This window comes from Mya arenaria, chromosome 12 (assembly GCF_026914265.1).
Source record: "Mya arenaria isolate MELC-2E11 chromosome 12, ASM2691426v1".
Lineage (NCBI taxonomy): Eukaryota > Metazoa > Mollusca > Bivalvia > Myida > Myidae > Mya > Mya arenaria.
In genome coordinates this window covers 14,638,768-14,662,740 of record NC_069133.1, presented here as the reverse complement: position 1 = coordinate 14,662,740, position 23,973 = coordinate 14,638,768, and the positions used below count along the sequence as shown (strand labels likewise).

At 35.2% G+C, this 23,973-nt stretch overlaps 2 protein-coding genes across 2 annotated transcripts; one reads left to right on the top strand and one right to left on the bottom strand.

Annotated features, from left to right (window-relative positions):
- Nucleotides 1-61: 61 nt before the first annotated feature.
- On the top strand, nt 62-22,254 carry LOC128211101 (putative uncharacterized protein DDB_G0271606). Its single transcript, XM_052915520.1, has 9 exons — nt 62-173; nt 8,673-8,758; nt 9,710-9,826; nt 10,706-10,871; nt 12,050-12,151; nt 12,958-13,060; nt 13,422-13,566; nt 15,020-15,133; nt 17,838-22,254. Exons 1-9 carry the CDS (start codon nt 92-94, stop codon nt 18,165-18,167), a joined length of 1,245 nt encoding a protein of 414 aa, XP_052771480.1. The 5' UTR covers nt 62-91; the 3' UTR covers nt 18,168-22,254.
- On the bottom strand, nt 1,094-4,863 carry LOC128211099 (52 kDa repressor of the inhibitor of the protein kinase-like). Its single transcript, XM_052915518.1, has 4 exons — nt 4,640-4,863; nt 2,871-4,170; nt 2,327-2,458; nt 1,094-1,764 (listed from the first exon to the last, which is right to left on the bottom strand). The coding sequence occupies exons 1-4, from the start codon at nt 4,780-4,782 to the stop codon at nt 1,159-1,161; spliced, it is 2,181 nt and encodes a 726-aa protein (XP_052771478.1). The 5' UTR covers nt 4,783-4,863; the 3' UTR covers nt 1,094-1,158.
- Nucleotides 22,255-23,973: the final 1,719 nt, after the last annotated feature.

The window sequence follows — 23,973 nt, the reverse complement described above, 5'->3', positions numbered from 1 at the left end:
TCCGGAAGCTGATCGTAAAGGATCGGAAAAGACCGGAGGTCATTTGGCGGTAAGTTTTCCTTTCACTTTTGTTTTGCAGACGAATCTGAACATGGCAACTATTGACGGTTTGTTTGAACAAATAATTCACTCGGAAAAAGTTGCACACCAAAGAAAGACATTGCTTCAAGAATGTAAGTATTTTGTCCTATTATCTTGTTTTAAACTTAAATCCAGATAACGTTAGAAGGGGCGTAGCTTAGGGGGTGACCTTGCGCCCCTAGCTAAAAACAGAAATTTAGGTGGAATGTGTGTGTGTGTGGGGGGGGGGGGGGGGGGGGGAGGTTCTCCACGAGAAATATATCAATAGTCCAAAATGCTGGATTTTGTGCGTATTTTATTACTTATACAATTTATTAGATCTACACTGAAAGATAAAGTGAGCATGAACGATTTTAGGAAGTGGATGCGCAGGCCAATTGCTCCCCCCCGGACCTGCTAGCGTGGTGTATTTACATCTTGTCCAGAATCAGTACTCTTGAGATTTTTAGCATTGCTTTGTTATCATAGCTTCGCATTTATAATTTGATATCGTTTGAGACGTGAGTTATAATATACTTACAAGTTCATTCCACGTTAACTCAGCAACTTCGCCTGTGTATCTTAAATTAAAATGACACATCAAGAAAGTTATTTTTCTTTATTTTATTCGAAAGAACAAGGTTTCAACTTAATATAACTGAATGCAGTGGGTCCAAACAGGCCCTTACTAACAAACAATAAATCAGCTTATTAACACATTAACTATAAAGAGTAAGATACGTTATCGAATTTAAAATACTAATTATAGTATGATGAACATAGTCAAAACACAATACATTTCTGTTTTAAAACAAGCACCAGCCATATTGATAAAGATAACAATAAATAATCCGTAGTTGGTCCATCAAATATTTTTTTTATATTAATTGTCAGGGGCGTAGCTGGCTGTTTTTGAACTTAAGGCCCGATTGGGGATCAAAGGGGCGGTTGCCCCTTTGTCAGGGGGTCTGGGGGGCAAAGCCTCCCAGAAGCCATAAACAACCTGAGAATAAAATACTCTGAAAACGCCTAATTCTTATACTACGATATTTAATTTCTTTCACATAATATTTACCAATTTATAATTTACGGTAAGAGTTAAATAAACTCCATGTTTCTGCATTTGGCAGACGCGAATTTGTTGATGATTGTGTCGATGTCAACGTCTGCCTCTCGGTGAATGTGTAATATGCCCAGGTTAGACAACCTTTCACCGGTCATAGTACTGCGAAGGTACGCCTTTATGCGACGCATTGAGCTAAACAAGCGCTCACACGATGCAGACGTGGCTGGCATTACACAGAGTATCGACAGCACACGATGAATGCCGGGATAGGCTGTCCGTGGTGTTGCATCCAGCGTTGCTAGCAGCGTAGTAGGCTTTTGGATATCATCATTGGTCCAACGCACTTTCCATCGTCGAACCTCGTCAGCAAACGCTTCTTTCGGCGATTCTATATCGTCCTTAAAGCTGTTATAAATAACATCAGTCTGACCATCGTCAAGATCCCTCAACCGGACTGGTAAGAGCAACTGTGCACAGAACCGTTCTTGGTTGGCCATTACCCTGCTAGATACTTCTTCAATGAGGTGATCGACGAAAACATTGTACAAAGCAATGCGCCAGTATGTCTTCGGGTCTTCAACTTGGTAATTCGCCCTGTTCCGTTGACGTTGGTTCTGGCGAGGCACGCTTGCATCAATCTAATAAAGTAATTATGTCTTACGTTAAATGAATAATAGTTACGTAAGTTGAGCATGTAATCAATAAACACACTCTATGATGCGGACAGCATGGAATTGTTTCATTTTGCGCGGCCTCGGCTTCATAATGCAATGGTTAGAGTTGTAAACCGCTATAACCTCTCACTTATGAGGGTCGTGGGTTTATGTGAGAAACACTTGGTAGAACTACATGTATATATGTACGAGGGGCGATGTTTACAACTGATTATGAAACTATCCGTCTGCATATAAAACAACACGAGATTATAGCTAGCAGAATATAACACACACACACAAACAAGAAATGTTCGGTTGTGTAATTCTGAACGTTGACCACTTTGCCATTCTGTTTTTAGTTTCAGCGATCGTTATCTTAATATTTTGCTGAGGTCTCATTCAAAACAAGTCACATGTTCCTGGCAGGTTTCGTTGATGGATTCCATCAACGATACCTTCTATTGATGATCTAGCTTTATTCTAACTCGAGAATGATGTTTAAGTAAAGTAGAATATCATAATTATTCAAAATGTAATTGTTTACTTGAAACTCCGAAGCAATATCAGCTGCCTTCTGGAAAATGGCATCAAACACAGTTTCATCCATTCGCTCGGCTCGCAAGATGTCTACGACTACACCAGCCTCTCGTACAGCCTCAAGTAAATCCATACTAACCTAAAATTTAAAAAAAATCCTGATATGTTAAAAAAAAACATCAAAACAAATAAAAATGAGGCTCTAGTTTAAACGAGCACCAGGTTTTTTTTTAATATTTATGCAGAATGTAAGTGAATCATGCAAAGATCTTTTTGAGAATGAGATAGACCATGGCGATGACATATTTACTACAGACGTACACCCTGGTCAGTTTAAATTGCAATATGTGTGATATTTTCATATTATTATACAGTGTATATCGGACCTGGCAATACCAAACGATCTTCGTATTTTGAAACGCAAAATACGAAATATTGTTTAATTTCTGACTTTTTTTAAATTAAGTATTAGTTTACGAATGACTTGTCTATGTGTATTTATTGCTTTGTATTATTATATACATGTAATACGTTTTTTAAATGAAGTTTACCTCCTGTAAGATTGCAGTCAATCCAACGAGGGAGCTGAGTACCTGTTCACATGCCACGAGTGTAAGGATAAACTCGAATCTCAGGATTGCACGCACGTGTTCTCCTGCTTTATCGTCACCATCTGCTTCCAATGTTTCCAAGGCATGGACGACAACTGCAAATGCCTGTGTGAACGTTGTGAGAGCGTCCGTGCGACTCATCCATCGCGTTTCGCAGAGAGTCTTCAACTTCTGGCGACCATCCATCTGGGCACGTGATACAGGATCCTGAGACAGCTCAGTAGCGAATGCATCTAAACGTTTCGCAGAGTAGGAAAATGCAAATCCAATATCCTGAACTGTTTTCATCATTGTTCTAACACATTGTAGTTTACATGTATGTACCAAAGCCAAGTTCAAACAGTGAGACTTACAATGTACGTAGCTCGCAAGTGGTACACGTTCCCGTATCAGTGCTTGAACTCCATTGTATTTTCCTGCCATGTTCCCCGCTCCGTCATAGCACTGGGCACGCAGTTTCAAGATGTCCAATCCACAGTCTTGGAGATACTCTACAATGGCCTCAGCAAGATTAACGCCCTTAATTGATCTACAAGTAACAAAGCCAATGAATTTTTCATTAAGCTCATAACGTCCTTCGTTGACTGTAAGAAAGCGAATGCATATAGATAACTGTTCTTTTGTGGAGCAGACGGTAGCTTCGTCGGCCATGATGGCGAAATATCCGGCTTCTTTACACTGTGTGAGGATACACTGAAGAACGTGATCGGCACATAACGTAATAATCTCATTCTGTATATCAGGCGATGTGTATTTGGCATTTTCTTTTCCGTTTCGGAGGTGATCTGCGAGTATGGGATCGTTTAACGCGTGGGATTGGAGAACCGCCATAAAATTACTCCTTTCTTCCGTGTGGCCTCTAACGGGTATGTTTTGTTTGGTAAGCAACAAAATAACTCTTATTATCTGTCCAAGAATATGTCTATTTCTTTTTACCAAGTCCTTGGTAAACGAAGATAGCTTACAGACAATAGACTCCTTCTTCCCTTTCATGACATCAACGAAATTTTCCGCCATAGCGACACAATTTCTGTGGACTTTGTCTATATGATGACGATTAACATTGGCTGACAAATTTTTCCAATCATTAAAAGGGAGCGTGGAAAAACATCTGGTCTTCCTTGTATCGAAGATCACGCAAGGGGCACACATCACGGAGTCCATATTTACCGAGTACCTCAACCACGGGAAGTCGTTCAACCACTTTGCGTTAAATGCTCTGAGTTTACCACCAATAAGCCTGTAAATCAAGAATAATTATGTCATTTGATACAATAAGGCCTACAATGAGGACTATTTTTGAAACAAATCACGCGGAAATCTACATAAGAAATTAAGAACACATCGACATGCGTTTTATTTTAACAAACTATATGTATTTGTTTTTCCAATAATTTTAATCGAAAGAAAAACAGAAAAGTCGTCAGTTTACCATCTCAGACAAGCTTAACGAAAACAATAGTTCACCCATTAAACTTGGTGCGTTACTTTATATGAGTAGTATACTTAATAAAAACAAAATAGCAACTCTCCCTTATCCTATTATTTAAGTTCTTTTTTTCTCTTAACACATCGCATAATGGTTTCAAATATAGATCTAGTTTCTTTTGTTTAAAAAAAATGACGTTTCAAAGGAAACACATTGGGTTAAATAATAATTAAATTCAATGTGAATGTCATTAGCATTTGCATAAAAGTGTCAAATTTACCTTGACGGAAACGTATAGGCATGTGCCTCAAGCCAGGACACGGTAAACAAACTCAGTTTCTCTTGTTCATCAAGTTTGACAATGGATCCAGATTTGGTAAAAAGGTCGGGGTAGGGCGGGTTGAAATTGTCCGAACTTGCCATTTTGGAATTTGCCGCTTTGTAAACATCATTCGGATACTGAGTTTCGTTACGATAAAGCGCTGTTGCAAAAAAGGGAAACAACTGTTGTCGAACTAAATCTATACTTCGCGTAAAAAGTGCGTTCACATATTACGGACATAATATTGACCCGACAAGGCGACAACCGCAATTAAAAGTTCATATGAGACTTAACTGATTGAAGGTCTTTAAAAAGTTGGATGTAGCCCTCACCCCCCTCTGTCTTCATTTTTATTACATTTTTCGCATTTTTTTAAAATTTCATTTTTGACTATTTGAAAATATTTTTAAGGCCCGGGCCAGCTGTGCCTTATAGGAGCTACGCGCCTGATTGTTAAGTATTCTGTTTGTCCAATTCTACTGAACATTATTTTCTAGTGCTTTCAAGAATGGTGTAAACAAGAGTAAGCGAGGAAATAAATTATATTTAGTTATGATGAAAAACTTTAACATTTTACTTTTCTAAATAATATAGTTTATACTTAATGCATATTTTATCATGTACAAGAAATAATCTAAATGATCCTTATATACCAAAATAACGTATCTTACGTCTTCAAGAATATTTACCAACAGGTATAAAATGTTATAAAAACTTATCAGATCTAGCCAATATCAATGTGGGAAGTTATGATTTGTTTTCAAACAGTTGCATCAGAATAAACACTAGTTATAATAAACATTGACACTGAATACGTATATATATATATTCATAGTCTAGTCGCACTTATAGTCTGTCTTTTTTGTATAAATTTCTTAACCACATATCATTCTGTTATATCAAATATATAAGGCTGTAAACATGTACATGAAGAGTTAGCCCCCTCTTTGTAACATATTGATCTAATTTAGCCTTTAAATTCATTAAAATGCTTAAAATTATATGCATAATGTATCTGATGAACGTATCTTACTATTTAAAATAAATAAAATTCTTTGTATATACAGCGTTAATGAGGATATTTTTGTGTGGTTTCACAATAAAATAATTCAAAATTACTTTCTTCAAATCGACTTTTAGCATTTGCATATTAATATAACACCATAATGAAATTAATTCGCATGTTAACTTGCAAATCTAGGAATCATAATTATAACAATACAATGCTTACTACTCGATCAAAACACAGGTTTAGTAAACACACACATACATTGTCTATTGTATAGGCCTTATGACTTAGTTTGGTATGCATGACTTGATAATCCCTATATCAGATTCATTCAACTTGAATAGTCCTTGTGACTTTCCTGTTGGCGTTGGACCTTCAATACGGCAAATCACGGCTTTCATATTAAGTGGCCTAACTCATCAGGAGCATTTGGCCATCTGTACGGTTTGACTTAAATTCAACTTTCTTCCATGAATGTTATGTCAATGGTCTCACTTTCTATGTCTATTTAAGTACCCTTTCCAACATACCATTTCTCTTCATAAATGGCAGCAACAAACTCTCCTGACTTTAGATCTGTAATTGAAAGACTATTCGGAGTGTCTGGTCGTGTGTTTCTGGTTTTAAATTTTTCTATCAACTCTTCAGATAGTTGCGCTTGTTTCATTTGTTGATTTTCTTAATTTCTTGTGATTTGATGTTGCCTTTCTTTGCTGCAATGTCCAAATGCTGCATAACCCACCTTCTATCAAGCAACCGTCACAGTGAAACAAGACGACTGAACTGAGGTGTACCGTTCTTTCCTTGTTGGAAAGGCAGCATATAGTTTCATGGCTCCGTTAATTCGTTTATGTTTTGTTTCTTAAACATACTCTCATACTCATTTGAGAGTAGAATCTGTAGTTGAGACATTTGGTTCTAAACTCCCCATGCAAAGAAATCACTAGCAGCCTGAATACTAATTTTGCATTGTTTAGACGGCCTCAGATGGTGTCGTTTTGGCTGTTCCACCGATTACATCACATGGCCCCTTACCATGTTTGGATTCAAAGTAATTCCAACACGCACTCATCCCGAAAAGCTCATTGTGCCACTCGGCAATATAATAAATGGTTATGTACAGTATTGTGGGGATGGATTATCAGTCGAATAATGGTTTGATTTTCACGGTTTTATTAAAATATTTTACATATATTCATATCTCATAAGATATGTTGACATGCATAAGATACGTTATTCATTTGCCATCTGGATACTCTTTCTAAACTACTACATGGTCTGTTTCATTTACCTTAATTATGAATAGACCATTACTAAAATCATATATATCAATAGTTATCCTAAAATAATTGAGATATAACAATTTCAATTGCAAAATTTACTCACTTTGTCATTTATCTTCAACGTTTCAAACGTTCGGGGCATTCAAACTTAATGTGTACGGTAATAAACAAAAATGTCTACATCATGGTTTAGGCGGATGTAAAAATATTGATGATTTGCATCTATGCCATTTAGCTAGATTTATTTCAGGGTGTGAATCAATTAAATTATTTCTAGAACGTATCTTATTCGAACGTATCTGATGCACATTAAATTCAATGCTCAATTATTCCGCCAATTTGATTTGACATATATGCTTTTGGGTTATATATTAAAGCACATAACTGCCTGTAACTATATATAGGTTTAGGACGTATTATCACCATTTTGTTTCAGATATTGAGGCTCGACTGGGAATGTATCTGATGGATTTTTTTTGTGCAAACCCAGTCGTGATTGAAACAAAGCCTAAAACTTACTTTTTATCCATTTTACCTGTATGGTACTTTTCATTAAGTTTATCTATATATATTCCTTTGTTTGATTGAACCCTTTTAAAATATTACGCTGCCATTTATAACCAAAAATATTTGGCTGTAAATTTAAGGAACGTATCTTATTAGTAAATTTGGGACAATGAATGTCTGGCATGCATACAAAAAATAGCGAACACAGCAGCATTTTATCCTTGAAAACGATTAGTCAAACCTTCCTTCTAATGATAAAATGAAAAATAATTGTTTGATTAACTTCAGTATGCACAGTATCGCATGTACAATGTGGTGTATATCATTTGTGACAGCCCAAAATGACCAAAAACAGCTAATATCTGATATAGCCACAGCAATGTGACAATTTGTATACTAAAAAACTGATTGGTTTGAGGAAATATTGATATTGTTCAACACACAGATGCCCCCAAACCCACCTTAACATTATTTATTGTCAAAATATATGCATGGGACAGCCGATTTACAAAAGTTACTGAGTTAACATGGAATGAATACAAGTACCCTGATCCTGGTTAGTCATATGTCATGTTAAAGCTGCACTCTCACAGATTTACCGTTTTAACAAAAAAAAAAAAAATTGTCTTAAAATGAGCTCATTTTTGCGTAAATATCTGCCAACCAGTGATAAAAGACTGCTGACAAAAGATCAAACTGCAGATTTTGAATGTAAATTTCTGTTCCAAATTTAATGTTTTATGGCTAAAAGTGTTACAAACGGTTTAAGAACAATGCATAAAAAAATCACATTTTGAACCTAAATATAAAATTCTCGATCTAATTTTTTGTCAACAGTCTTGTATGACTTGTTTACATGCATTTTTGCACAAATTGGCTCGTTCCAAGACAAAAAAAAAGTTGTCAAAATGTTCAATCTGTGAGAGTGCAGCTTTAAATCCTGGGAATTGTTTTGTATTTAGCTTTAGAAAATACTGTACACTAAAATAAATAATTCCAGATATGAAATAACCAAAATCGTCTTCATGACTTGGGTATCATAGAGTAGTTGTCATCCTCATCAACATCAACATCATCATCAACATCGTTTATAATATACTTTTTTGTACCTTGAAAATAAATTAACCTTATATATTATAAAGATCTGTACTATAATTTTCATGTTTTTTTTTACTTAAAATGTTTTTTTCAGTGCGTCAAGATGTTTTTACAGCACAGGAGAAAGGGAAAGAACTGGAGAAAAGGTTTTCTGAACTAAGGGAAATACTAAAAGCTAAGGTGAGCAAATCTGGGGATTAAAACCATATTGATACATTCAGCAGTTTGCACAGATGTCATTTTAACTAATCATCAATTTCATTAATTGATAAAAAAATCTGGTAGAAAATAAAAAAGAATTTTGCTCCAGTCACTATGTAATAGCAAGGTATTTATTTCAGCTTCTGCTTCATTTTCAAAACCTTTTTTTTTGCTGCAAACTGTGTGAAAATACATGTGACTTGTACATGGAAGATGTTGCTGTTAAATATATAAATTAATTCTTATTAATGTTATTGTAATGGATTTGAAACAGTTTGATTTTTCACTTAATTAATCTAGACTAAAGAATATGAAACAAACTTGGCAGTGATTTTTTTGGAACTATTTTTACTGCCATGAAAATTGGGGGAAAAGTTGACTTAGGGAAAAATACAAAATCAGTCCAAAAGAGCTAATATAATGGCAAATATACATTTTTTAACTTTTTTATGCATAAATTATGCTGTGAAAGAGTAAGTCTTGTCAAGATTTTGTTTATATTTCAAGAAATTCATTGCTTTTTTAATCATGAATAAAATCTGGTTAAATTGATCTAATTGGGAAAATTTTGGGGGAAATGAACAGTTTTTGCAAGGGGAAACAGCCTTTAGAAGGCAGTCAATTGCATAAAAAAATCACTGCTTGGCTACGATTATTTAAGCACAAATTTTTAAATAAGCCTGAAAATTATTTCCTTATACATTGCTTGCAAGCTCTTAAATTTTCTTTACAATTTGAACTTGAGCATTTCTTTTTAACTAAAAAGCACTGTATAGAGTATATTATATTATAATGTTGTAAAAAGTAATACAAAGTACAAAGTAATGTTGACTACATTTTTCCTGATTTGCTGAACATGAAGCACTAATTCATTTTTTAGCATGTCACGCTTTTGGAGTTGATAAATCCTTTTGTATGACATTGTTTCAGTTGGATGAATTGAGCAGACACGACCTAACTGTGAAATGGCTGAGCAGCCAGGAGCAGATATACAGGGACCAGAAACAGGAACTGACTGAACAGCTGCAGACACTCAGGGAGGCAGAGGTTAACTATTGTTATGAATAGAAGGATGATCAAGTTAGAAGGAAGATCAAGTTAGAGATCAAGTTAGAAGGATGATCAAGTTAGAAGGAAGATCAAGTTAGAGATCAAGTTAGAAGGAAGATCAAGTATTTCTGAAAATTGATCATTTACAATTAAAGTTGGCAATAATCGATTGCACAATCATGCGATCGCTCATCTTTATGCCTGTATTGTTTAAAAATACATAAATTATGGTAGAATACCGTCACAGACCGTAATAGTATGAATTATTTGGTATTCCACTAAAATCGTTACGCTCATCATTGAAGACCAGGGCTTCCATTAAAGAAAGAAGGTTCGGAAGTATATAACTCCCTAATATTGGGCTAAAACTTCCAAAATTGAGTCCCTGAAGCACAAAAATTTCAATAATTTGTTAGAAAACTTCCCAAGGTGAAGTATTTTCATCATTTATTAATACTAATGGTGTGTTCATAATGAATACTTTAGCTGTTATCTTGACTTTAGTGTTAAAATTTAGTGTGAATATTAATTATTTTAATACTTACTTCACAAAATGGATGCTGTCAAACCAAAGGGCACAACAGGGTGTAGCAAAAAGGCAGCAGGGTGCTGGAAAAGGGTAGATGGGAGCCCCATATTGCTATTTAGGCCTACTCACTCACACAGGAGCACTGATTGTAGAGAAATTCCTTTTGATCAACTAAACAAAAACAGATTGAAGTTAACATCTGATTACATTGCTTGGTAAGTTTTAAATGTATTCAAGGTCTGCATAACAGAAGTGATTTTTACAGTATTCAAAAACAGTTTATTTCACATTGCAGATTTGTCTAAATTTGGAACTTTCTACTTCTTTAAGATTCAATTCGTTTGTAGAGAGAGCATGTTACAACATATGAGAGAGACAGACTGTCATGGTGTGAGAAGATGTCAGGTCTGGCAGAGCGGTACGGCCTAAGTGGGGCGGGCAGGGAGACCAGACATACAGAACAAAGACAGCAGCTGCACCAGCTCATGGAGGAGATGGGGGCCCTTCAGGCTGGTAAGTGGAGCTGCTGCAATGTCAGAGGCAGATACACCCACAGTGGGATCGGCAGGGAGATGAGAGGTACAAAACAACGACAGCAGCTGCACCAGCTCAGGGAGGAGATGGGGGCCCTTCAGGCTGGTAAGTGGAGCTGCTGCAATGTCAGAGGCAGATACGCCCACAGTGGGATCAGGGAGATGAGAGGTTCAAAACAACGACAGCAGCTGCACCAGCTCAGGGAGGAGATGGGGGCCCTTCAGGCTGGTAAGTGGAGCTGCTGCAATGTCAGAGGCAGATACACCCACAGTGGGATCAGGGAGATGAGAGGTTCAAAACAACGACAGCAGCTGCACCAGCTCAGGGAGGAGATGGGGGCCGTACAGGCAGGTAAGTTGAGCTATCGTAACGTTAGTGGGAGGTACAGTCTCAGTGTGGTCGGCAGGGAGACCAGACATACAGAACAAAGACAGCAGCTTAACCGGCTTAGGGAGATGGGAGCTCTTCAGGTTAATAAGTGGGGCTGTTAACATTATCAGAGGAAGGTACGGCCTAAGTTGGGTGGGCAGGGTGACTAGAGATGTAGAACACAAGACATCAGTTACAGCTGCTCAGGGAGGAGATGGGGGCACTCCAGGCTGGTAAGTGGAGTTGCTGCAATGTCAGATGGAGGTACGGCCTCATTTGGGTTAGCAGGGTGACCAGAGATTCAGAACAAAGACAGCAGCTGCACAAGCTGAAGGGGAAATTGGGGCCCTTCAGGCTGGTAAGTGGAGTTGTTATAATGTCAGTGGGAGGTATGGCCTCGGTGAGGTCAGGGAGATGAGAGGTACAGAACAAAGACAGCAGCTCACGGAGAAGATTGGAGCCCTTCAGGCTGGTAAGTGGGGCTGTTACATTGTCAGATGGAGATACGGCATCAATTAGATAGGGAGACCAAGGATACAGAATACAGAGACAGCAGCTGCATCAGCTCAGGGAGGCGATTGGAGCCCTTCAGGCTGGGTAGTGGGGCTGCTTAAATGTCAGAGGGAGGGCATGTCATTGCCAAGTAGCAGTTAAATGGCATACTGTTTTAAAATAATCAGTTTATATGTATGATGCTTTATTGAATTAGTTTGTTTAAAAGAAGGCATACTTTGTTATTCCTTACAAAAAAACAACATCTGTACTTAATCAATGATTTTATATTTCAGAACTGCAAGCCTATAAAGAAAAGGAGGCAGTCGTTGTCAAGTGTAGAGAAGAGAGGGACAGTGTGAGAACCAAGCTGGAAAAACTGCAGGAGGATAACAAAAGTAAGGAATTCTTGTTATTTTAAACTCAGATTTAGTTTTACACATTGTCATCCTAGAGCTAGAACTCAATAACAGCAGCATAGATGTAGAAGCAGTTTTTAGTTCTTGCTCTAAGATTGCATTATAGCATAAAATGACCATATGAAAAATGTCAAGATATTTAATTATTTGTAAGTACCTATAATTGAAAATGAAAAGTGTCATTCAAGGAATTGATCTCTTGTTATTCAAATTGTATTGAGTGCTAATTTCATTCTTTAAAATTAGAAAATGAAACACATTGAGATGTTGTCCACAAAACCAAGTTATACATAATTACTTTGGATATTTATAAGTGATTAAATGGATATTTATAAGTGATTAAATTCTTTCTGAATATGAAGTATGAAGTTTTCACAAGTGTATCTTCTAATCATAAGATATTGTCTAGATATCACCCATTAAATGAATGTAAACTATTGTCAATTTGGATATGTAGTAACATACTAAATGATGAAATAGCCATATGAAAATTTTGATTTAAAATATTTTCTTTATTACAAACAATCTCTTATATATATAAATCATAAAAAAGAAAGTTAGAACTGCAATTCTAGACAAAAGAAAAACATGTGATTTCTTATTTTAACAATGCATCATTGACTCTGAATAATTGAAGAAGACCCTAAAATATCATATGATATCAAATATTATATATATAACCCCAGATATTCAATGTTATGTTTACTTTGACATTGTATAAATATCCATCAAAGTTTGTTTTATCTCCACTGGTCCTTACTTTATCTCTTTTCTTCATTTGACAGAGTTGGCGAGTAGTCTGTGTACAGAACTACAGATGACCGAAGACCTGGAGGCTGAGTGTCAGTCCATCTCAGACCATCTGAACACTGACCAGCAGTTTATCAGGTAAGTCAATCTGGTGGCTTGTAATTGCAACGATGTCTTTTAGTGTTGTCCATTAAAGTATTAAAGTGCCAGTCCATCACTGACGAGCTACACTTGGACCAGCAATTTGTCAGGTTTACAAGTCAATGTTGTGGCATCTGATTGCAGCCATGTCTTTTAGAGTTGTCCTTCTGAAGTTTTTGTTTTTTATATTTTCAGACTTGTTCATTTCTGTTCTGAGGCTTCTTAAATTTTCAAGATTACAAGCCCAGGGCCTACTGTTCAAAATCCTAATTTCAATCACTATTTTACCAGTAAATAAATTTCATTAAATCTGTTATTTGGTGACGATTATGAATAAACATTGAAATCATTTAAACAGCCTACAACAACAGTTAGATGAAGAGAAACATCGCTCCACAGTTCTCGGCTCTGAAGGGACCCAACTACAGTCAGAACTAAACCAGCTACACCAGCAACTCTGGCAGCACCAGCTCAAGCAACGACAGCAACAGATGCTTCAGCAGGTAGTAATTTGGGCCATTTACATTCACATCAATGATAAAATATAATTATGCATGAGAAAAGAGCTGGTTTACACTTTTCTGATTTTGTCAGCCCTGATCCTCCTTATAAAACTAAAAGCACCTACATATAAGTTATGTTAACTAAAGGAAGACTTCATTTCCTTAAACACTCACTGTTGAAATGTTTTAATTTGTAAAAACACTTTGCATTTAATTAAATACTGCTTTTAAAAAAACAGGACTTCACATACTCCTTGGGAAAAAAATCTGGGGGTAAAATGCCCTTTCAACAAAATTCTGAAGCTGTGCAGTTTTGGCTTATAGTGACTTAAGTTATGAATGATGGTATTGATAAAAACTAAGTATTTAGGAAGCTCGTGTTAGGGATTGGTTAGAAAAAGGTCAAGGTTGTTGCTTGTACTTAGATTGCCAAAACTTCAATTTGCCCGAATTATTTTATCGTACAAATTAAATATCTGATTTTGTCACATTGCAGCATTTCTAATTAGTATTTTAATGGCCTTAAACACTCAAGCAAAGTGGACATGCATTGTTTTGTCAAGCCTCTATTGAAGGGATTTCCCTGACAGATAACCTGAGTACCTGAGGATGACTCAATTTTCTAGCAACGGAATTTCTGTGCATCCCTGGTGCCCCCCAAATCATATCAACTGTGGTCGAAGTTAGCATAAACCCGCAAGCCCTTCCTGGTAAAATGTCTTCTGGGCTTGCTCAAATTCTGAATTTTATATAGCAGTGCTTGTTAAAAAAATTTATGCTAAGCAATATTATAAGAATTCAGGCTTGTTCATCAAAAAGTCTAATTTCGATGACTGTATCACTCCAAGTTACTGCAAGAGACCACCAATTTTTCAAGCATGAAAGACACTGTAAGGACCCCCAACTAAAAAATCTTTAGGAAAACCCCATGCCACTAAAGCCCATATCAATAGAATTAGTTTTTCATTATGAATCACAGTGTTGGGCAAAGATTATATATAAATCATTTAATTTTATATGACATTTATCAGGGGTTCTTAATCTCAGAGTCAATCCTATAGTCAGGCTGAAGAGCCTTTTATTTGAGACTTATATTGTACAGTTGTATTAAAAGATTTTTTTTCTCTGCCATAAGTATCAAGAACTGTTGGAACTAGGAAGAATTTGTTTTTCCAGAAACCTTTGCATCAAAAACAGCAGAAAGTACCTTGAAATTAATATTAGGGTCTTTGGAAACAATTTCAAAAGGGGTCTTAGCCCCATTAACCCTTCTTTTAGCATGAATCCATCATGTCGGAAAATAGCTCATTGAGCTAACGTTTCTTGTTAACACATTCCCGACTTTAAATGCCGTACATATTCTTGTATCTTGTACTCAAACAGACCCCATTGCTGCTTGAAAGAACCCCTGATTATAAAATTAGTATTTTTCATGTCATTGTTGACTTTGCAGAAACAGCAACAGCAGCAGCAGTGGAAACATGAACATAACAGGAAGGTGCACAGTGGTAAACAACACCCCAACACAACGTCAAATGGATCTGCTCAAGTCTCTCGTGTAACCCAGGTCAGTGGAACAATTGCTTCTACTGAGTCAGGACACAAAGTGATTTTATGCTTGACTTTCCATGTATTTCCTCGTTTTATAATTCTGATTATATACAGTTATGGTTCATAAAACACCAAAAGAACAGGGTAATGGAAAATAAGTTTATTGTTTTAAATGTTCCAATTCAAATAAAATAAATTAAGAAAAGGCAGCTTTTGAAAGTCAATGCTATTTTGTCAAGCAAGATTTAGGCCCCTAGCATTGTCACCAATCGCAGGGCAATTTAAAAAAAAAAATGTATTTTGAAACCATAAATTCTACAAACTTGCATTAATGACACCTGTCTTATTTTACATGATTTTATGACTATAAGTATCTATCATGTGTTTCCGGTACTGATAGAAAAATCTGACCTGAGGGCACGAGCGTAAGCCAGTAACGAGGCTTGCCGAGTAACTGGCCATGCAGCGTGCCCGAGGGTCGTTTTTTTCGATCCGGACCGGAAAAACATGATTGATATTTTTTCTTACATATCTGAAATTATCAATCTGTGGAGAAATTGCCGTAGAAAACACACTTTTGTACAGTTCACCAAAAAGCACGTACGACATTGTTTACCAACTTCAAAAAGTGCAGTAATTTTAAGTCACTATTGACGTCAAATAGCTCCTCTAAAAATCGCGTTTTTATGATGATTTATTTTCAATTTTAATTGAAAGTCTTGCATACTTACATATTTGATTGCGCTTTATTGAAATGGCATGATATACTTTTAATAAAACATACAATAAAAAAAGAAGTGGCGTGTTGTTGCGCGTGACACATCTTACATGGGGGGTGTAAGACGGGTTTGTCAAGCACTGGTCACATGATCGGAAACACACGTTCGGTTTGCAAGAATTATCTTTACTCTTTCATTCAGTGTATATTTTGATATGAACTAAATATATGGAGGAGTGTAAATACTACCTTGATAAAAGTCTTGCAGGCACCCTCAATATTAGAATATGGTAACTGTGTTTGAATGAAATATGGAAATACATGTACATCAAGGACAGGGGTTCTAAATTTCAGGTTTAATCCTGAAATCCGGATAATAAGAGTTTTTTAACCTTCAGACTAGAATTGTACTGTTGTAAAGATTGTTTTTTCCTCGAATGTTTGAATCAAAAACAGTACTGGTAGTACCTTAAATTGAATATAAATGACTTTGGAAACAATTCAAAAGGGGTCTTACTCTTCTTTAGGCATGAATCCCTTATACTCAAATTACGGCTGATATTTTTCAGGATTGATAATTATCAGTTGTAAGAACCCCTACTATGAGAAAGTACTTATGGTCCTTGAGTCTAGTGTTTGCACATAAAGGGGAGTTGAACATAATTGAAAAGATTATCTTTAACATTATGACATGCAGTACTTAACATTTATTCAGTTCAAGTTCAAATTGTGACAGTGACAAAAACGTTTTTTTCTCTCAAACAATTGCCATCTCAGAAATAACTGAGTCTAACTTTTCCATCAACAGAGTTGCAACCTGGAATCAAAATAAGTCCTCACTGTATGCTTTTATTGCTGACATGAGCACAAGTGGTCAGTGCTCAGCATGAGCTAATTTTTGATCAGGTGATTGTCTGTCATTCGACCGTGGTCTACATTTTCCTTCAAAAACCTACACCTCCTATTAATCACTGGGAAAATTTCAACCAAACTTCACAGGATTGCATAAATGTATGTGCATGTATGAATATGTATCTCACAGTTGCATTCTTTTAATAATTTTGAAACAATGATATTTAAAATACATTTGTGTTGAAGTGTCTTTAAAAGTCATGGTTGAACATAACAGTAATAGATAATAAGGAAACATTATACAATGCAATTGAAGTGCCAGTCGATTGTCATTTAAAAGATATATAAAAGACCCCTGCTTAAATGAACCTTAAGATGCAGAAATTTCCAAACCTGGGTTAAGAGGCTACTTGTCTTAAGCAGCCACTTTGACCTTTTCCCAAAGTTGGCACTTTAAAACAGTTTTGACTGTATGTATAAATCTATATACATGTATTGTATATAAAAAGATTTTTTTTTTTTATTATTATATTATTGTTTTACTATCATTGCTTGTATAAACTCAAAACTTCATGAACATATTCACAGAAATGTTTTGTGTTTTAGGGACAAGTTATATAACACCAACTTGAATATTGTAGAGTTACCGCTCTTTGTACTTTTTTAAATAAATACATATGTTTTGAATATTATATGCCTATTTGAAGAAGGGAAGTACTGTATGTTCAACTGCGGCGTATGGCCAGGAGGCATAAAGTATGATGTCCAATCAATAACTTTATAAGTTAAAAAGATGGCCCTATATCGCTTGGACAAAGGGTTATAAATTATAACCCTTTGTCCAATGAGGTGAGCGATATGGGGCCATCTTGGCCCTCTTGTCTTTTGTTAGAGGAAAAGCCACACTGCAATAATTGATTCTAAGATTATGCAATCTATTATGAGCGACCTCAGTCGTGAGCAATTTTTTCTTTGACAGTACTTGTTTATTGTTTTATGCATAATTTTACACAGATTACATTGTTTCCCTTTCATACAAAATCCCAAGATTTTAATTGTCTCTTCACAGAATTGACCTCAAAGTTGTTGAATTGTACCAATTTCATTAAATAGCTGTAATTTTATGACATTGGTTTTACTTTCATTTCAGTATGGGTCAAGTTGCGTTGAAATCAATAATGAAGTGTTCTCAGACTCTGACGACCTTCTTGATTCTCAAGGTCACCTTACCGAAGGTCAACTGCAGGTCACAAGAAACAATGGTGACTATATACATAGTTTGAACAGTAATGTTTCTGGAAACTGTGAAGTGGAATCGCTGGATGACCCAATGCTAGCAGAAAGTGGCCATTGTGATGAGGCTGGTAGCAAAGGTCAAGGTCAGACATCTGGGATTGACGGTTTTAAGGATGGACTTGAGAAAGATGAAACTACAGAAACTACAAAAAGAAGAATATTTCGCTCGTTTAGAAAGTTGTGATAGTTTATTACAACAAAAACAGTTCAAAACAGTTATAGCACTGTTACAATGACTCTGCTATACTTATATTTAAAATTGGAAGTTGAATTTTTTTGCCTGTTTTCATTTGTTATGAATGTTCAAGATAATGTTAATCAATTTATTATTAATCCCCCGCCACGGAGTGGGGAGGGGATTATAGGAATGCACTTCATCCGTCTGTCAGTCTGTCTGTCTGTCTGTCTGTCCGTCGGGCTGTAACATTTCGTGTCTGTGCTATAACTTACTTATGCATTGATGGATTACCATATTACTTGGTACAAATGTTGTCCTCATTGAGACAATGTGCAGTGACCTTGACTCGGGTCCATACCTCAAAGGTCAATACCACACGAGACACTTTAAGGTCAGAGTACACATTCTCTTGTCCATGCTATAACTTACTTATGTATTGATGGATTACCATATTACTTTATCGAAAATACTTAAGGCTTGCTATTTCATCGATGTTATAAATCAAGGACTCATTTTCCTTCTTTTTTTAGCCAAAATAACCTTAACATTGATCTGACCTACACTACACACAATATGAATAACTTTAACAAATATCCTTTTATAATATGTTCATATATCCAAGAATATTTAGGTTACCGATCAAACAACTTGTATTTTCTATATTCCCACTCTTGACCAGTGGTTGTGTACAATTTTTGTCAGATTCAACGTACCAGTACCAGTCAGGTTGCAATAAAACCCATAATATACTAAAAAACAATGGCGGGGGATATGGCCCTCCTTTGGACTGCCTTGTTACAATCTAAAATAATAATTGAAATAATAAATAATCTTATTTTTAAAATCTACTTTTCTTGCACTTTTCTATGGCAACAATTGTATCACAGTTATGCATATATTTTTAATGGTCTGATAGACACAGGATAAACACAGGATATTTACATATTGGTAGATACTCTTTTTTTGGGGGGGGGGGACTGAATTGTTTACAATTTATACCAAAAGAGAATATAAGAAATACTTATGATTTATCATGTTTGAAAAGTGATCAAAACTGTTGTTATTGATAAAACATCATCAAATGTTCAAAATAAAGCCTCTATTTAAATAATTATTGTTAAAAATATGACACAAACTGCTATATATATATATATAAAAAAATATATTGATGAAAAACTGTTAGTAATGCTTTTAAATATTCAATCATTAAAGGCTTGAATATACAAAATTCTATTCTGAGGCTTTTTGCCTTTATTCATTGAAGTGAGTCAAATAACTCTATTTCAACAAAGTTTGAAAAAATCACTATAGGAAGTACCTTAAAAATGATAAAATGACTTCGAAAAACAATTTCAAAAGGTACCGTAGCCCCTTTACCCTGCCTGCTATGTGCATTATGGAATACTCCCACTTAAACAGAACCTTGGCTATGTTTTAGGATTGACATTTTATTATACTCAGCAGTCAGAACCACTGTTACATATATATAAACTTATATGATGAGATTTATCTCTATATAAGATCATAAAGTGTGAATGTCAGCAAAAGTGAAAAACTTCATAAATTATAGTTTAAGTTCAAAAACCTCATAAATTATGTTCAGTTCAAAGTGTAGTTATAAAGGTCAATAATTTTTACTTTGAATCAAAGAAGGAAGCTCATGGTTCACTTTCTATGAATGGTAGCACACTAAATTGAAATACAATCAGATTTTATATTTAAACATCCGACACTTAGCTATAGCAAGTTTCACATATTTATTACCGTATCATACCCAACAACAGTTTTCCCTCATTTGAATCTGAAAACATTTTCCTTATTAAGATATGTTATAATGTATTTTTCTTTCTTTTTTACGGACGATAAGGTCTCTGTTTTCATTTTTCAATGCAAGTTGTCAGGCGTAAACTCAATTTAAATAGTTTGGGGATTTTAGGGGAATATATAGAAGGACAGTATCATTGTGGTAAACTAGCCTTTCCAATTACCTCAAATTCTTTAGAAGAATTAATATCGCATCCTTGCATTCTTACTACCTGAATTCATTTCTTCTCCTTGATATTTATGAATCATGAAACATATATTGTTTTTTGACAAGTAGAAGAAATCATCAGCTTGTTATTTTGAGATCTCTAGTTGAAGTGGCACAATATAGGTTACACTTGATAAATAACAATATTATTTTGATGCATTATTATGTTTAACTAATTTGGACTTAAACAATCGAAACAAAAAAACCCATCTGATTTGTTTATAGATATATAAGATATTGGCAACATTTCGCCACTTTTTTTTAAAAATGGGGAAGTTGTGGCCACGTTACAGCTATTATTTAAAAAAATAACATTTATAAAGGCTTATGTATTCATATGCATTTACACAAATCATATGCTTTTATGTTTTGTTCATTAAAGACAAATGAGTTAAACTTAATAATGCACTAAAATTAATACATTTCTTTTGTGGACATATCAATTGTAAACCTTTATTGTGTCCCTAAAGCTGCTCCCTCACAAATTGACCGTTTTAACAACTTTTTATTTTTTATTTTTAGCTCGACTATTCGAAGAATAAGGAGAGCTATCCTAGTCACCTGAGCGTCGGTGTAACCACTCATGTTAAAGTTTGCGTACCACCTCAAATATTTTCATTGACATTATAATGGCTTTGAAACTTTGCACACTTGTTCACTATCATGCCTCCAGCCTGTACACAGGAGGAGGTAACTCTATCAAGCATTTTGACAAAATAATGCCCCTTTTTCTACTTAAAAATTTACGTTAAAGTTTGCGTACCACCTCAAATATTTTCAAACTCCATTGACATCTGGCTTTGAAACTTTGCACGCTTGTTCACCATCATGCCCCCAATCTGTACACAGGAGGAGGTAACTCTATCAAACATTTTGACAAAATTATGCCCCTTTTTCGACTTAGAATTTACGTTAAAGTTTGTGTACCACCTCAAATATTTTCAAACTCCATTGACATCTGGCTTTGAAACTTCGCACGCTTGTTCACCATCATGACCCGAGCCTGTACACAGGTGGAGGTAACTCAATCAAGCATTTTGACAAAATTATGCCCCTTTTTCGACTTAGAATTTATGTTAAAGTTTGTGTACCACCTCAAATATTTCCATTCAATTTATGTTAATATATCAGCACATCATGTATTGCATTGAAATCTAATCTAACAGTGATCCATGCATGTTTCGCCAAAACTTTTCAATCCATACACTGAAAAGCGGCGGATTAGTCGCGCGCGCTTTCTCTGTGACAGCTCTTGTTTGGTTGTCTTGGAATGAGCTAATATTTGTGTAAATATCTGGAAATCAGTGATATAAGAAAGCTCACATACAATAAGCTCTCCGTTTTCATATTTATGTTCGAAAATTGTTATTTTATGGCTAAAAGTGGTACTTAACACTTCCAAGAAAATTTAAATTTTTGGTTGTTTTTCAAACAATTGAATTCTGTTATTTTATATTGTATAATCTTATTTGACTGAACTGAAATCATTGATGCCAAAGTCAGCTGCTTCTATGGCAAAAACTGAAAAAAGGTCAAAACAGTCAATCTATGAGAGTGCAGCTTTAAGGTTTCCTTTGTACAATTGACTGAATTTTGGTTCCTGGTCTTTGTTTGGAATGGCTAATTAAGTAGAGCAAGAATAAGTGAATCTGATACCAATATAGATATATCAAAAATGCTATTTTTTGCCTTGAAAGATGGCAAAATTATTTCACATCTGAATTGAGTTGATGTTAAGAGCAGAAAACAAAATGTGATTTCTAATGTAATCATATCCTTAGAAGGCCAGTAGAATGTTTGTTTGACATTTTTGGCCTTGAAAGATGGTAAGATATGTCATTTCACATCCGATTTCAGTAGCTGTTGAAGTGAAAAACAAATACATGAAATGAGATAAAATTTTCTGTATTGTATATTCGGTCATTTATTATATATTTTAGTATTCAGTATGCATTATTCATTGACAAGGCAATAAAATTTAACATCATGGCTAGTGGTTTTATAAGGTGGCAAGCTTATTTGTATAAAAAAATCACATTTAAATGCGTTGTAATAGATACTTGCGTATGACAGACAATTAAACATTTTGTTTACAGCTAAATCATTTGACTAAAGTCATGTATTAAAATTTATCATCCACCAAAAAGTTTAAAAAAAGTTTTTTTATCAAATATAAATTCTGAACACTGTCGAAACTATGCATTCATAAGCACTTGACTTTTCTCATGAACTGGATGTCAACGACAATAATTTTAAGCATTTTGAACCAGGAAGTATTTGTTTTACATTGTGATGTTGTATGCTAATATCAATATTCTCATCTTTAGTTATACTGAGGACACTTTGATTTAAGATACTTTTAAGTGAATGTCTTAAATTTTGTGAGTTTGTTTTTCAGTTATGGCTATTATTTACATGCTTACATGATCCTAAGAAACATACTGACACCAAAACATTTGCATTATACCTTTACATTTTACATCCACAAAACAAGATGGTCAAATTGGTCCTATATTGTTCAGCTAATTACCTTGAGAAACTAGCTATTGCCAAGGAAGTCATTGCCAACTAAGAGAAGATGGTTGCTAAGGAAGTTAGTGGTGTCTATGAAGGTTCATGGTTGCTAAGGAAGTTAATGGTCTCTATGAAGATCCATGGTTGCTAAGGAATGTGATGGTTAATATTGAAGCAAACCATTGTCGAGGTAGTCATTGGTAACTAAGAACATATGAGGTTGATAAAGAAGTTGATTGCTGCTGTGGTTGACTTTTATGGAAGAGATGGTAGCTAAAGAAGCAAACTGCTAAGCAAGTCATAGGTTGCTTAAAAAAATATTGTTGCAAATGCAATTTGTGGTTTCTAAGGAAGTCAATGGTTGCTTTGGAAAGTGATGGTTGCTAGAGAAGTTTGGTTATATAAAGAAAGTTGCTAGAGGACCACTATACAAAGCTATAAACTAAATATTTCAGTTCTGGGAATTTCAGTTTTAGTTTAAATCATGTCACCCCCAGGGCTTAGCCAATTATGACCCTGGGTGCACAATTTGACCATACATTTTTGAGAACCACAGACCAATGTTAATTGCCAACTAGAGATTGCTTTATTGAAAAGGGGCTTAATGTTTCACCATTGTTGTCATAAAAGATAAATAATGATGGACATGAAATTTGTACTTTTGGACAGGAGACGAACAAACATGAGTCATCAACTGGTTATGACCAAGCTGCATACTAAGTTTGAAGTTCCTGGGCCTAAACACTCATTAATTATTCATTATTTTACCTACTGGCCTGAAAAGCACCTAAGGATCATCTATTAATCATGACTAACTGGCATACCAAGTATGAAGTTCCTGGGAGCAAGCTTTCTTTAGTAATTCAGCAGGAGTTGTTTTTTAACTTCAAGGTGACCTGATGACCTTTGAAATTCTGATCCCAAAATCAATAGTTGTGACATGACCAATTGGCATATCAAGTAGTAAATTCCTGGGTGCAAGTGATCTTTAGTTATTAAGTGAAAACCATATTTTCACCTCAAACTTGACCTTTGACCTCAAAATCAATATGGGTCATCTACTATTCATGACCAACTAGCATACCAAGTTTGAAGTTCCTTGGAGCAAGCATACTTTAGTTATTGAGCAGAAACCATTTTTCAGCTTTAAGTAACAGCCAACATATTGTTTTTCACTTTAAGGTCACAGGGACCTTGACCTTTGACCTACTGATATCAAAAGCAACACACCTGACAACACACACACCACAATTGCTCACCTTTGAG

What these genes read in the sequence shown, in the direction of transcription:
- LOC128211101 (XM_052915520.1), top strand. Translation starts at nt 92, where the DNA reads ATGGCAACTATTGACGGTTTGTTTGAACAAATAATTCACTCGGAAAAA. An exon ending in AAAGACATTGCTTCAAGAAT is followed by an intron (nt 174 to 8,672) that starts GTAAGTATTTTG and finishes TGTTTTTTTCAG; the next exon opens with TGCGTCAAGATGTTTTTACA. An exon ending in ACTGACCAGCAGTTTATCAG is followed by an intron (nt 13,061 to 13,421) that starts GTAAGTCAATCT and finishes TCATTTAAACAG; the next exon opens with CCTACAACAACAGTTAGATG.
- LOC128211099 (XM_052915518.1), bottom strand. Translation starts at nt 4,782, where the DNA reads ATGGCAAGTTCGGACAATTTCAACCCGCCCTACCCCGACCTTTTTACC. An exon ending in TGACTGCAATCTTACAGGAG is followed by an intron (nt 2,459 to 2,870) that starts GTAAACTTCATT and finishes TTTAAATTTTAG; the next exon opens with GTTAGTATGGATTTACTTGA. An exon ending in ATATTGCTTCGGAGTTTCAA is followed by an intron (nt 1,765 to 2,326) that starts GTAAACAATTAC and finishes TTACTTTATTAG; the next exon opens with ATTGATGCAAGCGTGCCTCG.